General features: G+C 41.9%; 2 protein-coding genes and 1 pseudogene across 3 annotated transcripts in view; 2 read left to right on the top strand and 1 right to left on the bottom strand.

Moving 5' to 3' along the window:
• The window catches only part of LOC135522568 (M-protein, striated muscle-like), a 41,149-nt gene extending 39,248 nt beyond the window's left edge, over positions 1–1,901 (bottom strand). Inside the window, exons 1-2 of one of the 2 annotated variants that reach the window (XM_064948951.1) lie at positions 1,694–1,901; positions 706–927 (exon numbers count right to left, since the gene is read on the bottom strand). In XM_064948951.1, the coding sequence (XP_064805023.1) occupies positions 706–863 (158 nt within the window). In that variant the 5' untranslated portion in view covers positions 864–927; positions 1,694–1,901. The remainder of the gene's footprint in view (positions 1–705; positions 928–1,693) is intronic. The other variant, XM_064948952.1, reaches the window with a different exon arrangement.
• A 5,008-nt stretch (positions 1,902–6,909) lies between these two features.
• On the top strand, positions 6,910–12,300 carry LOC135522567 (myosin regulatory light polypeptide 9-like). The gene is made up of 4 exons (XM_064948949.1): positions 6,910–7,001; positions 9,107–9,320; positions 9,800–9,961; positions 11,789–12,300. The coding sequence occupies exons 2-4, from the start codon at positions 9,137–9,139 to the stop codon at positions 11,959–11,961; spliced, it is 519 nt and encodes a 172-aa protein (XP_064805021.1). The 5' UTR covers positions 6,910–7,001; positions 9,107–9,136; the 3' UTR covers positions 11,962–12,300.
• A 1,113-nt stretch (positions 12,301–13,413) lies between these two features.
• On the top strand, positions 13,414–14,173 carry LOC135521640 (FAST kinase domain-containing protein 3, mitochondrial-like; annotated as a pseudogene).
• Positions 14,174–14,656: the final 483 nt, after the last annotated feature.

Raw genomic sequence — 14,656 nt, 5'->3', positions numbered from 1 at the left:
CCATTCAAACAACTAAGGCAGAGAATCTACACCACAGCTCACATTCCCAAAGACATGTTATGCATGGGTCAGGATGTTATTTCAGTCTATAGGTCATGGCAAAGGTCAATAACACTTCATTATGCAACACAGTGCATTCCTTTATTAAAGCTTGATTATACCCGGCTCGCACCAAACATTTATGACGACAGAGCCGATGTGAATCTGAGATGTTCTATTTGTGTTTAACTGAACTATAGCGGGAACTAGGAGAAGGTTGTCTTAAAATAAAAAAAAGTGCATTAGTTCAAAAGCAGACAGAGCAGTGTGCAACAGACACCGATATACACAGTATCCATGCAACAGGCTACTTGGAACCTCATGCAGGATTCACAGACATTATATTTGTGGAATGTTTTAGAGAAAACAGATAAGGCTGAAGAATGTTACTGGGAGTGGTCAAACATTAATACCGCAGGTGTAGAAGCAGGAAATAGAAGAGTAATTATTTAAACGCAGAGAAATGAGGGTTACTAAGCATGACCAACTGATTTGGAGGCCATGGATGGCATGGGGAAAGTTGCCAAAAGTATGAGATAGGAAGTAAGGTGGGTGGGGTTGATGCGGTTACAAGAGCAGCAGGGCCATCTTCTGACACCAGCATGGAGAGGATGCATGGATATGGGCCAGAGCTACTGTGCTGCAGGGCATCCTGTTCCTCCTTACCCCCTGCTGGCACTGAGACTGGCACTGGCTCTGCTGCGGGTGGCATAGCTGCTGCTGCTCGACTGGTACTGGCTAACAGCCGACTCCACCTCCTTGCTGCGGTAGCAACGGTCATAGTGGCGGTGCTGTTTCTGGTAGAAAGGTATGGATCCAGACATCCTGCACGGTGTTCCTGGCACGAGCACTGAATTCTCAGTCTCTTGTAGTCTGCCTAGCTAGTGTCTGAGAATGGTTTTGTTCAATACAGATAAAGCATTGCTTCGAAATGTACTTTTGTAAGCTATTAGTTGTTTTAATGTTTCGGTTTCATTTACAATTTGTCTTGGTGATACTTGTTGTTATTGTATTATGTTACTTGAAATAATCACAGAGGAAAGGTCATGACCTTCATTGTCTCTATTGGATTGGGGGGGAAATTATATTGATTGTGCAAGATCAATATCTTCATGCTCTGTACACAACTCAAGTGTAGCCTACTATCAACATCAGTGGATAAGGAATAAAATGCACAACTTTTTCTGATAGTAAAATTAGCCAAATGGATTTGGTAGATGTAGAATTAAAATATTTTGTGGGTTTTTCCAAATAACTTGACTGGTGTAGCCTAGGCCTTTTTCCTGTTAATGGACATCAATACATTTCCAGATTCCATTGATTTGAAAATACTTTATGGCTGTTCTAAACGGCAATAAGCATAGAATGTTAACTGACACGAGTGGAGGGCAACAGGTGCACTGGTTCAGTAGTTGTTCAATCCAATAGGGCATGATTTTAATATGAGAAGAGTCTGTGAATCTGAAATTCCTAATTGCAGTGTGCGACTGAGGCTGGCATAGCACAGGATTCACATTGCAAACAATCACACCATCAAAATGCACACTAAAACATAAAATACTCAACAACGAATTATGAAAAAATGACCTCTGGTTACTTATATTTTGCTGATGATGCAGAAATAGTATCAGATACTCGTATCGAGATAACTTACCTAGGCCCAAAAGCCACAAACTGCTGCAAGCAAAGGAAAAAGTGATCCAACTCCAGGTGTAAGTCAACGAAGCTTGATATCCAGGCAACACCGCAAGTAGGTGCGGTAGCAGAGGACAGGGCAGCCGTCGACACAACAAAAATAATATTGGCACTCTATGGAATAGCCAAACCGCAGTTACGTCCTTTTATGGCGTGGAGACCCGATAAATATAGACGAGTGCAGAGCGGATTGAAGCTATCGCAACTGCAGGAAGAGAACGGCAGTCCCAACTTAGTTCCAGCGACGTTTGAATATGTTGGTCATTGACGAGTGCGACTATTCGCAACGCCAAAAAATGATTCTACCTACCTGTTGGCCTATATTTTAGACAAGGCCTACTGTACAAACAATGTGTAGCCTTTCATCATCAGTCAGTGTTACTGTATTTTTGACACCACTTATTGGAAAGAGTATAGCCTAACTCATCATCAGTGTCCCAATAATGGAATACTTTATACATTTGGTATTTAAACACGGGTATTTCCACTTACAGAAGACCTTAGATGTATTAATGACTATCAGGGTTTTTGTCATTGTATTATATTCACATTTAGAAAGGTCACTTTCGGCCTCACACCTCAACATCTGGTTGCCTGGCAGCCCAATATACTACTCTGATCAATCTTATTGGGCTGACCCCATAACTTGGACTTTATCTTAAAAATGAATAAATGGTGTAATTTCCATCTCATATTGTGCCAATGTTCGATATCCTACACTTCAATAGCGGTTGTCTTGGCTGCTCACAATATCTAAGAGAGCTTCAGATGTGTCTGTGACTAACTATAGCCATGCTATTGTTGCCTGTGTCACATATAACAAATGCCAGTTAGCATTGTATGTGCTTGCATGAAAGAGAGAGAGCACATCCCCATGTTTTATCGTGTGGGTGGATCCCTACTCCTTGCCTTTTGACCCTGCATGTGAAACAGACAAATGTGACATCCTCTGAGTAGTGATTGAATACTAAGGCTCCTGCTTTGATGTAACTTTATTTTCGTTTCAAATATTTTTTTGAACACACACAAGAATGGTGTATAGGAAAACAAGACAGGTATACAATTCTTATCTAAACATAAAAGAGCAGACAGGAACAACAAGACCCAGAGTTCTACAAATAATACAAAACACGACATACAGAACAAGGACATGTAGAAAGAAAGAGGGTAGATGTCACCCCCACACTTATTCCCCCCTATTCCCCCCCAACTGCTCAAAGGTAGATTAAAATTTTACAATTGAGAGTGCGTTAATAAGTACAAATTCACAGCGCCGACCCGTCCAAGTAGGAGAGGAAACGCTGCCAGATTTGATCAAATGTTAATAATTTATTGTTCAGAATATATCTAAGGCTCCTGCTTTGTTATGGCTCCTGCTTTGTTATGAGGTGATGAATGATCTTACAGATTACACAAAACACTATAAAACCACTAGTCTGTGATTCTTTCTTTGCTTGAAAAACTTTCCAAGACCGGTCATCCACTTTCAGCCTTTGCCTTATTCCTTGCATCACTATACACATGTCTTTGTAATGCTATTTCCAGAATACAGATCATGAATGCATTTTTTGGTATCTTCAGTAGTTCCTACTGATAGAGAGAGCATTGACCAATCAGACAACTATGGAGGTACATTTACCATAGAACGTCATATTGAATCACATATCTCTATGGTACATACAACATAACAAAAGACCAGCTGTCTTTGTGTGACTGAACATCAAAGGAAATTGTGTTGCTTTTCAATAGAGTTTCAACTAAAACTACAGTAATTTACTCTAATCTAAAGATAACCCCCAATTACCTGACAGCATGGCAATCATAACTCATATGGAGGATATTTTCCTCAAAAAATTCTTCACTCTTCCATTTAAAGCTCAAGTGCCTTCCCAGCCAGGAATGTGATATAATTGTGGCCTAATGACTTCATCCTATCACAACCTGCAGTAAATCATTGGGATAGTACTACTATGTTCTGTGTCCCAACTTTATTTAACTAGGCAAGTCAGTTAAGAACAAATTCATACTTACATTGAAGGCCTACTCCAGCCAAACTCCGATGACACTGGGCCAATTGTGCACCGCCCTATGGGACTCCCAATCACAGCCAGATGTGATACAGCCTGGATTTAAACCAGGTACTATAGTGACACCTCTTGCACTGAGATGCAGTGCATTAGAGTGCTGCACCACTCGGGAGCCCAAATGGCACCCTGTTTCCTATATAGTGCGCTACTATTGACCAGTGGGTAGGAGTGGGTGTATTAGAACATGGAAAGTCAGAATGATTTCATGTGAAAATCCTACTGGAAGTTGATTGATTGTAATGATGAATGGAAACTTTGTTTTAGTCCCCCCTATGAGACTAGTACCCTCAAGTGGTTGAATATGGGCAGTGCAATATGAGGTCATGTTTCCAGGCAAGATTCTTTGATTTTGGTCAGACAGCAACAACACACTAAATTCACTAATCAATGACTTATTAATGAACTGAATCAAGTGTATTCGTATTGGTTTAATGGTCTAGAGATTTACTATTATTTTATACATGTTCATGTTATTGTTTGTCTTCATGGATCCCAGAAATACTTGAAAAAATGTATTGTTGTTACTTGTTTAGACATAGCCTAGAGCTTGTTTTTTTTTTGCGAATGTGAAACCATGTTAAGCTCTCCTCACCATCCCAGTTTGGAGCAGCGACCCTCTGTCTCCTTTCAGTAAACATGAACACATTATGGCCTCAAGATGAGTTCGCCATTGCTCATTCCTGTCATTGTAGTGGTTCCCATCTGCTGAACTTGCTGATGAAGAAAGTGTTATACTGTTCAACAGATTAAGAACCATTCCAGCTCTCTTGGGAACAGGCAGAATGCATTGCTTTTTCATTTAAAAGATGGTTATTGGATCATAGTAGTAAACTAGCAGTAGCTCATACCATGAACAACCAAACTTATAAGTAGTTAAATAGCACTATTAGGGATAATTCTGGTCATCTCTGTATATCCGTCGCAAGACCCACTAGTTGATGCTTATTTATAAAAACCCTCTTAGGCCTCACTCCCCGCTATCTGAGATATCTACTGCAGCCCTCATCTTCCACATACAACACCCGTTCTGCCAGTCACATTCTGTTAAAGGTCCCCAAAGCACACACATCCCTGGGTCGCTCCTCTTTTCAGTTCACTACAGCTAGCGACTGGAACGAGCTGCAACAAACACTCAAACTGGACTGTTTTATCTCAATCTCTTCATTCAAAGACTCAATCATGGACACTCTTACTGACAGGTGTAGCTGCTTTGCGTGATGTATTGTTGTCTCTATCTTCTTGCCCTTTGTGCTGTTGTCTGTGCCCAATAATGTTTGTACCATGTTTTGTGCCTCTACCATGTTGTGTTGCTACCATGTTGTTGTCATGTTGTGTTGTCATGTGTGCTGCCTTGCTATGTTGTTATCTTAGGTCTCTCTTTATGTAGTGTTGTGTTGTCTCATCGTGATGTGTGTTTTGTCCTATATTTATATAAACTCAGCAACAAAAAAAGTCCCATTTTCAGGACCCTGTCTTTCATTTGTAAAACTCCAAATAACTTCACAGATCTTCATTGTAAAGGGTTTAAATACTGTTTCCCATGCTTGTTCAATGAACCATAAACAATGAATGAACATGCACCTGTGGAACGGTCATTAAGACACTAGACGGTAGGCAATTAAGGTCACAGTTAAGAAAACTTAGGACACTAAAGAGGCCTTTTACTGACTCTGAAAAACACCAAAAGAAAGATGCCCAGGGTCCCTGCTCATCTGCGTGAACGTGCCTTAGGCATGCTGCAAAGGAGGCATGAGGACTGCAGATGTGGCCAAGGAAATAAATTGCAATGTCCATACTGTGAGACGCCTAAGACAGCGTTACACGAGGCCTGTACTCTGGAGCGGGATCGATTTGTAGTGCAGGGTCCATCTCGGTGGGGCGGTGTGTCACGGCGTCATCGGACTGAGCTTGTCATTGCAGGCAATCTCAACGCTGTGCATTACAGGGAAGACATCCTCCTCCCTCATGTGGTACCCTTCCTGCAGGCTCATCCTCACATGACCCTCCAGCATGACAATGCCACAAGCCATACTGCTTGTTCTGTGCGTGATTTCCTGCAAGACAGGAATGTCAGTGTTCTGCCATTGCCATCGAAGAGCACGGATCTCAATCCCATTGAGCACGTCTGGGACCTGTTGGATCGGAGGGTGGTCTCTAGGGCCATTCCCCCCAGAAATGTCCGGGAACTTGCAGGTGCCTTGGTGGCAGAGTGGCGTAACAGCTCACAGCAAGAACGGGCAAATCTGGTGCAGTCCAAGAGGAGATGCACTGCAGTACATAATGCAGCTTGTGGCCACACCAGATACTGACTGTTACTTTTGATTTTGACACCTCCTTTGTTCAGGGACACAGTATTCCATTTCTGTTAGTCACATGTCTGTGGAACTTATTTTGTCTCAGTTGTTGAATCTTATGTTCATACACATATTTACACATGTTAAGTTTGCTGAAAATGAACACAGTTGACAGTGAGAGGACGTTTCTTTTTTTGCTGAGTTTATATATATATATATTTATTAATCACAGCCCCCGTCCCTGCAAGAGGCCTTTTGCCTTTTGGTAGGCCATCATTGTAAATAAGAATTTGTTCTTAACGGACTTGCCAGGTGAAATAAAGGTACAAATAAATAAGTAATTATGTTTGCTGTTCCTTTGGCCTATGACAAGGGGGTGAGGCTCAACTCGTGTGGAAGTGTTGAAAATGGCTTAACTATAATCATTCTATTTTTGTATATGTTTTGTGAAATCCGAGTTTTAATTTAATTAAAATCGTGTCACCAAAGCAACGTTATCTTACTCATGATTTGGCACGGGAAGATGCATTTATTTTCTCCGTATTTGGGCATATGTCAAGAATGTCTTTTGAGAAAACACCATTACCTCGTGGGGGTTTACCAAAGTAAAAATGAAATGATTTACGAGCATTTACATAAACTATGTATAGTCAAAGGTAAAAAAAAAACAACAACATTATAGACATATCTAAATATGTATTTTATTGTATGGTGCAAAATATAATTGAATACCATTACAAATGATTTAGACATTGTAAAGTCCTCCCCATTTCCCGAAGTTGGTTTGGCCTGCATTTCCTTTGCGAAACCATTATTAGGAAGTTAGGGCGGTGGTTGAGAGAGAGGGCAGCACCGGCTAACTGACTATCCATTTTTTCGGAATTAGGTAGGTCTTATATATGCTTATTTGAACGGAAGAAGTATTACTTCACTTGTTAATTCCATGCTACTTTTGAACTGTCAGTTATATAGCTTAGAATGTCGAAGCTACACGTGTGTTACTATCAATGTATGTGTTTTCTGGCTGATTTAGCTAGCGGGGTTAGCAAGCTAGCTATATCGGCTTGTTAGCTGCCAAAATTAGTATTTCCTGCATGGGGAGAAATTAACATTTCGTTTTAACTAGCACATTTATCGTTTTAAATTACATATAACAGACCGTACGGTAGCTGGGGAAGTATTATAACGACGCAAATGTGTACCAAAACCAAGTATCTAGCGTAGCGGACGTCCTGGGATTCGTAATGTTATTATCTCAACAATGTCGTCAACGTCACCAGTGTGTTGCGAACCGGGTGAACAGTGGAATCGGTGTTTGCCTTCAAAATAAAAGTTCCCAATTGAAACTGATGCAAACGGATAAAAATGGTGGAATCATGACACAATTGGACTACATCATGCTACCTACCCAAGGTTGGCATGTTATAAGTTCAACAAGCTACCGTTAGTTTGACCCCATAAAATAAAATCTGAAATCGCGCTGTGGGTGTATTTGAATTCAGAGTTGCATTGAGCTATGCACTGTACAGTCTGTGTTGTGCACCTATGAAATGGGTTATCAGCCTACTCAGTGACACTCAAGGAACACAACTGTAGAGTTTACGCACATGTTAGCGTCTTGGCTCTTATAGCGGTCCGGTATGAAGGAAGTTTGCATTGGCTCACGAAACTACCTCTATCTAATGTTAACGCAATGGCTGAAAGTCCATGGGTATCTGCTAGCATGACTTCAGTGGCTGTTTCAGAGTCCGGCAATAAGAGCTAAGACGCTAATATTTGTGTAAACTCTACAAAGTTGTGTTCTGTGTCACTGGGTAGGCTGATACCCCATTTCATTGGAGAACAATTCATAGGTTAGTCTGTAGAGTGTTTATAAGTATGCCCCCAATGAAATATTGTATTCAAATGCAGTGGGACTAGATCATGATTTCATTTGTCAAATTATAACTTTCTATAACGCTAAACAAGGTTTGAACGTTATCTAGTCCTATTGTGGCATGATCACAGTTGTAGTTGTTTGCATCAGTGTCAATGGGTGTCTTTTATTTTGAAGGCTAACTGCAGATTCCAGTATTGGTGTTCATGCTAATGTTGTTCAGGACACAAGTCCTAACGTCAGCTGTCTATCTGTAGCTTATTGCTCATAGTCATTCCAAATTTGTGTGAATTGATATTTGTGCTTAATGTTAATATCTACGATACTACTATCTACATTACTTTAGGTTACACAAGTATTAACAGCTGGCAGCAGTTTTTGGCCCCATTCATGACGTAGCCCTAACTTGGCATGAGATTTTTTTTTTCCCCCTAAATTATTTCTCAAAATATCATAGAATGTTAATGATGCCTAGACTGTCACTAGATTTCTCACCTACCCTCAATAGAAAAGGATATGTGGTCTTGGAAAGAACTTCAGCCTGAATTCAGTCCCCCTATCATTGTTCAACCTCAAATTAGGTCACTGAATCGGTTTTATCCAGCTGTGTTGCCATAATAGTGAATCAATGGCATGGACCACTGGCTCCCTCTTACTTGCTAGGAAGGGAGGCATATTCGAGGCAGGGGCCTTCTAACTCTTCGAATAAGACGGTGTTGAACTTGCCTGAAAAGGGAATTCTCACTTCTGTAGTTTTTCCTATCCTGTGCTAGGAAAGAGAACAGCTAGAAACAACCTTCACAGCAGTAGAACATTTCCATTTATAGCACAGTGAGGACACATCTCCGGGGAATCATTTGCCAGAGTCCGACTTAGATTAGCCCATAGCCACAAAGCTGGGCATGACTAGTCAAATCTTATTTTGGGTAATGACACGAGCCAGGTTCCCTGTTTGTTTTTGTAGACCCTAATGTATCCTCAAATGTTAGTGTCCCTAGAATTGAACTTCATTGACATCATAACACTATTTCTAAGTCTGATTGAAAGGGTAAGTAACTTTTTAGGATTTTACAAATCTGGTGCTGTGGTCTTATTCAGGAATATTCTCTTTTCAGCCTCGCAGGTAAACACACAAAACAGACAAAATGTCGAGCAAAAGGGCCAAGGGAAAGACCACCAAGAAGCGTCCCCAGCGCGCTACCAGCAATGTGTTCGCCATGTTCGACCAGTCTCAGATCCAGGAGTTCAAAGAGGCCTTTAACATGATCGACCAGAACCGCGACGGGTTTGTCGACAAGGAGGACCTGCATGACATGCTTGCCTCACTAGGTGAGTCTCTGAAGCCCCCCTTAGCTGAGCTGAAATCTGTCCATGGTTTTCTTTTGAATATTGAGTGAATTAATGTGAAACTGAGGCACTGGATGATTTGTGATATCTCTTGAGTGTGCTTGTGTTGGACTCCCTTTTAAATGATTGCATATCTCTTTTGTTCAATGCTTAGCGTTAAACTTTGTAGTGTTTGTGGACCCAGTCCGTCTTGCTGAAAGGGTGTGGGTTTGTTATGTAAGGTGATGCAGTATAGTTACCCCCAGGCTAAGGTTGGGTTTGTCTCCCAACTGGTAAGTTGGTTTTAGAAGAGGCATTCCATTTAAACAGTCGCACATTCACAAAGAACATGCATTTGTCCAACATTCCCTACTACCCTGTTACCATTGTTTTATATGATTGAAACAATTTATGCTGATCTTATTGTAAAACTAACGGAGTTGAATGCAATCTGTTCTAATGTGTCACTTTTTGTTCTTTAGGGAAGAACCCGACTGATGATTACCTGGAGGCTATGATGACTGAAGCGCCTGGGCCCATCAACTTCACCATGTTCCTCACCATGTTCGGAGAGAAGCTCAACGGCACAGATCCTGAGGACGTCATCAGAAACGCTTTTGCCTGCTTCGACGAAGAAGGCACAGGTAAGCCTATAACAAATCATTGGGTTTTTCTTCAAGGAATTATTCCAAGTGGAAAGGAATGTTGTCAGTGTCGGCCTGTATTGATTCATACTGTTGTAGAGACTGATAATGGATGCTCTAGTTGTGTAGAGAACTTAAGTTTTATTAGTCCTATGCATGGTCTAACGAAATGCTAAGTTGCACATTCCTTCTCGACAATGCAACAATGACAAGTAAATGGCAGTAGAATAAAATGTAAGTTACACAGGAAGGTGCCATTTATAGTCCAATATTTCCACGTGTAGTGGGGGGCAAGTGTGTAAATTGAGCAGTATAATTGGTCTGGTGGCAGCAGTTGTGGTGTGTGTAGCATGAGTGTGCGTGCAGAGAATCAGAGCAGGTGCTTAGTCCGGTTCAAGTGCTCAGCAGTCTTTAAGGCTTGTGGATAGAAGCTCGCTGAGCCTGTTGGTCTCAGACGTCATTCTTAGATGCCGTCTCCATGACCGGTAAATGTGAGAATGTGTTTGTGGGGTTCTTGATGTAGATGCAATTCCTGAGGAGTCTATGTCTTATCTGCATAGACTGGATTTTTGGGCTGTCCCAGTAATATCAGGTCCGGTGGGTAAACCATGACTCCCAGGGGTTTATTCCCAAAATGATTAAACCAGAGGTGTATACTATGAAGCAAGATAGATCTACTCAGGCTTTTATAAAGCTCGCCAGCTTCAGTTAGCTACACATTCCAGGTCAGGCTTCAGCCATACTACAATGGATGAGCAATATCCATCGTAGTATGGCTGAAGCCTGACCTGGAATTCTTGTATTTCTAGCAGGCTTATAATTAATTGCGGGTGCATGTTGCACATGGCTAGTCGAACACCAAACTCTTCGTTGAGACAATGTTGAAACATCAATCCATGGGCCACTCTGTCATTTTAATTTGTGCTGCTTTCAAAATGACAGACTGCTATGGTGTTAAATGGGCTCGTAGAATTGTGTTGATTTTATTACTTAATGGTGTCTTTGGTGTGCTTTTTCCCACTACTTTCGCGCCTATCTGTGGAACACGTTGTGGCTATAGACACATCTATAGAAGGGTTTGGAACCTCCAACCCTGGCAATTTTAATAAAACTAGCCATGGCTGCCAGTCTTGATTTGAATGGGAACTGCCATCGATGGGTTATGTCTATGGTTGGTTGGCTGTCAGTTATCCTTTCGCACATTTCTAAATACAATAGTGTGGAACAACAGTTTGGAATGCAAATGCTGCCATTCAATGTGTAATGGGTATTTTAACAGATCTTTTTTTACTTTAAATTGTAAATACTTTATCAGGTGTCTTTCTCAAATGAAGGGGATGATGAATTTCTTTGCGAGAGGGAGGGTATCTGATTTCATTGGTCCCCAACTCATGGCTAAGAATTTATTCAGGCTAAAGGGGGTTAGCCCTGAGTTAGCCTGCCCCAAGATTTGTCATAGAAATTTACTAGGCTAAAAGGTGAGGGCTCTGGTCCATATGGGAAATTCATGCTTACAAATACACATTGGGCATTTTTGTTCTATTCCTTTAGTATCCCTACTCCGAAACTTAATTTCAAAATATCACCCTTGAGCGGGTTGTGGATTGTAAATACAGAAATATGCTTGTCAACTTCGATAAATGTCTTGGTTAATGTTATTGTTTCATATTGGGTTGGCCAGATGCTTGGCATTAAAAAAAAAAAAATGCTGATGGGTTGGTTGTGAGTCAACAAATGAATAACCCATGCATCACCACCCGATGGGAGTAACCATGACATGGGCATTTTCGCATACCTGTCTCACTGCAGCACCCTGTCTGTCCTCAGGTGTCATCCAGGAGGAATACCTCAGAGAGCTGCTGACCACAATGGGTGACCGCTTCACAGACGAGGAGGTGGACGAGCTCTTCAGGGAGGCACCCATTGACAAAAAGAGCAACTTCAACTATGTGGAGTTCACACGCATCCTAAAACACGGCGCCAAGGACAAGGATGATTAAGGCCATAGCCATGCCAGTCGTATTATGGTTTCTCTCTGACCCCTCTACTCTTTTACCCCCAGCTAGATCATCTTGCTGCATGTCTCAGCTCTAATAAATCCATGTTTAGCAAGGTGAAACAATGGCTTTGACCGTATCTGAGGTCCCATTTCAATACTACCAGATTTGCACATCTGTATTGAGAATTGTAGCGGGTGATGGTGAATTTGCAAAACAATGTACTTGTCTGTGATGTGAAATGGAAAATGCAACTCTGGAAGCAAGCTCCTATGCTACTCAAATGGTCTGATCTAGCTGAATTTTTACATTTTATAATAAATATAAGCTTTAAATAAATTACTCAACTTGTATTTGCTCTGTTCTTTACCCTATTTAAATAATGAATTACCTGTTGAAATATGCTATGTTTAGTAAGCTGATGGTTCCCTTCCTCCTGTGCTGGTATGTTTCCCAACAAGGAATTTTCTCAGTCATTACACTTTCCACCTAGCGTGTGTGGACGTGTCGAAGAGGGTTACAGTGACGGAGTTAGAAATGCCTAGATAACTGTATATAGAGTTAATACTAAAATCGTTTATCTTAAAGATGGCAACCACACATTTCAGAGGAATCTCTAGGAAAAAGGATTGGCCAAAGATCTGAATTAAACTGCCTGTGTAAATGCAGCCTGGCTGTTATCTAGATACATTAGTTTTAGTATCAGATCCTCGTCATAAGTTAACTCTTAATTAATTCCTAAAGATGCACATAGCAGCAGGCAATCATCTGGCACTGTTACAGCAAAAAAGACCAAATCATACTGTAACATTTGTTGCTTCACTAACAACCATTACCGCTTGCACTTAACTGTTTCGTGAATTATTTTGTTGCCATATTTAGAGAAAGTTCAGATGTAAATTTCACTTATACTTATTCTAACTTCAGTGAGTCCATTTTGGTAACTGGCATTGTAGTGCCCCCTAGTGGCTTAGTGAAAAAATGTTAACAAAGCCCATTGGTTAAGATAAAGGGGCCAATCACTACTGAGCACCTTCATTACAGAACCACGCTGGACCGGTGGTTAGATCTTACGTGTTTTGCGGCATCCCCTGTTAGATTATGGGTTGCACTGTGAAAGCTGACATTTGTATGAATTTTCTAACAGTATGGCTAGGTCATGGTATATTTTTAGTCATGTTGCTTGTGGTTTGATCACCACCAGCAAGCAAAGGTCAATTAACATCAAAATGAATGGGGCATTCCATGAACCTGTGTTTATGGAAAACACTTGGATCCAATGTAAATATTTCACAGCACCGTAGTCTTTTACTGTAGTGATTCTGGTAACTAAACTATAAGAGTTGCACCCTATCAACCTAGTAATTTATTGGGTAAAAGAACACTTTTGGCCTCACTGTGCCTTCAGGGTGTTCTGGTAACTAACAGGGCTTTGAAGGTTCATCTTTTCTTGTGCTCATACAGGTTGGAACCACCTGGTGAGTCCTGGAACAGAACCATGGCTTTAAAGGTGATCCAGAGGCTTCAGCTACTTGGGCAGACAAGTGCACACCTCAGTCCTCCAGGTGGGCTGGGTCGCATCTCCAGACTTCTGTGTGCTCCGGTAGGGGAACCCCTGTGTGTGGCGTACCTATGGACCTCAGCGGATCGCTGTATCCAGAGACCGTTGTCAGACTCAGTCAGCCAGCTTGTATGAGTTAGTCCACCATTGCCAAGGACTCTTTCTACGCCACTGGGTCAGTCGGCCAGCTGCACCGATCCACTGTCGCAGAAGAGAAATCCTTCCTGGACCGCCTCGGCAGTTGCTCTTCCTCCAGACAGGTCCTACACTCCTCTGCACTATGACGATCACGTCTGACACTATGGCAGCGGCAGCCTTGCACCGCGTGGCTGACCCAGAAGGACCGTTCAGTGTGCTGTGCTGCCAGTTAGAGTAGGTTTCTGAAGGAGACCGGGCTGGTTTCTGCCCTGCACACACCTCTACGTGGACCCCTGTAGCACGCTGGCAGTGCGGCTGGTATCAGAGTGCCAGGAGCGGCTGGATGGGAGCCAGATGAGCGTGGGACAGCTGTGCACGTTTGGCCAGGCACTGTTGGCCCTGGAGGGCCCGGGCTGTGGGATGCTGGAGCAGGTACAGAGGCAGGAGCCAGGCCAGTGGAGCCTAGCAGAGCTCACTGCTGTATACGGACTGCTGCAGGCAGGAGTAGGGGAGTAGGGCAGCTACCAGGACCTCCTAAACGCTATGCACACTCCTTGGTGGAGGTCATGGAGAGACACGTGCTCAAGATGGCTTTTACTTCCCACCCAGAGACAGTTACCAAGGTGATGCAGTACTCCTCAACCTGCTGCACTCCTACATCCTGGTAGAGAGGTTCCCTGTCAACTTTGTGTCCAAGGTCTTCAACCTCTACTTCCTCCAGAAATTACAAGGTACTCTCATTGATAAGTCCACAGGGCAATTCCACTGTAACGGAATTATGCTGAGACTCACTTTAAAATGTATACCAAACAAAAACCATTGATTTCAAAGTTTAACAAACAATGCTACTTTACACACAATGACTACTTCGAACAATTTACACATTAAATAAAATAAAAAAGGATTTAAAGTTTGAAAACATAATTACGGTAAAATCAATTTTATCTGTTACCAAACTTTATCTGCACAGTTCTTGTCTGGAAATTGTTAAAAGCTAGT

This window comes from Oncorhynchus masou, chromosome 30 (genome assembly GCF_036934945.1).
Source record: "Oncorhynchus masou masou isolate Uvic2021 chromosome 30, UVic_Omas_1.1, whole genome shotgun sequence".
In the NCBI taxonomy this organism is placed as follows: Eukaryota; Metazoa; Chordata; class Actinopteri; order Salmoniformes; family Salmonidae; genus Oncorhynchus; species Oncorhynchus masou.
This window is presented reverse-complemented; position numbering and strand designations above follow the sequence as displayed.

Bases quoted from the DNA above. Each gene is read 5' to 3' on its own strand.
- LOC135522567 (XM_064948949.1), top strand. From the start codon at position 9,137: ATGTCGAGCAAAAGGGCCAAGGGAAAGACCACCAAGAAGCGTCCCCAG. The intron at 9,321-9,799 runs GTGAGTCTCTGA...TTTGTTCTTTAG, and splicing joins TGACATGCTTGCCTCACTAG to GGAAGAACCCGACTGATGAT. The intron at 9,962-11,788 runs GTAAGCCTATAA...GTCTGTCCTCAG, and splicing joins CTTCGACGAAGAAGGCACAG to GTGTCATCCAGGAGGAATAC.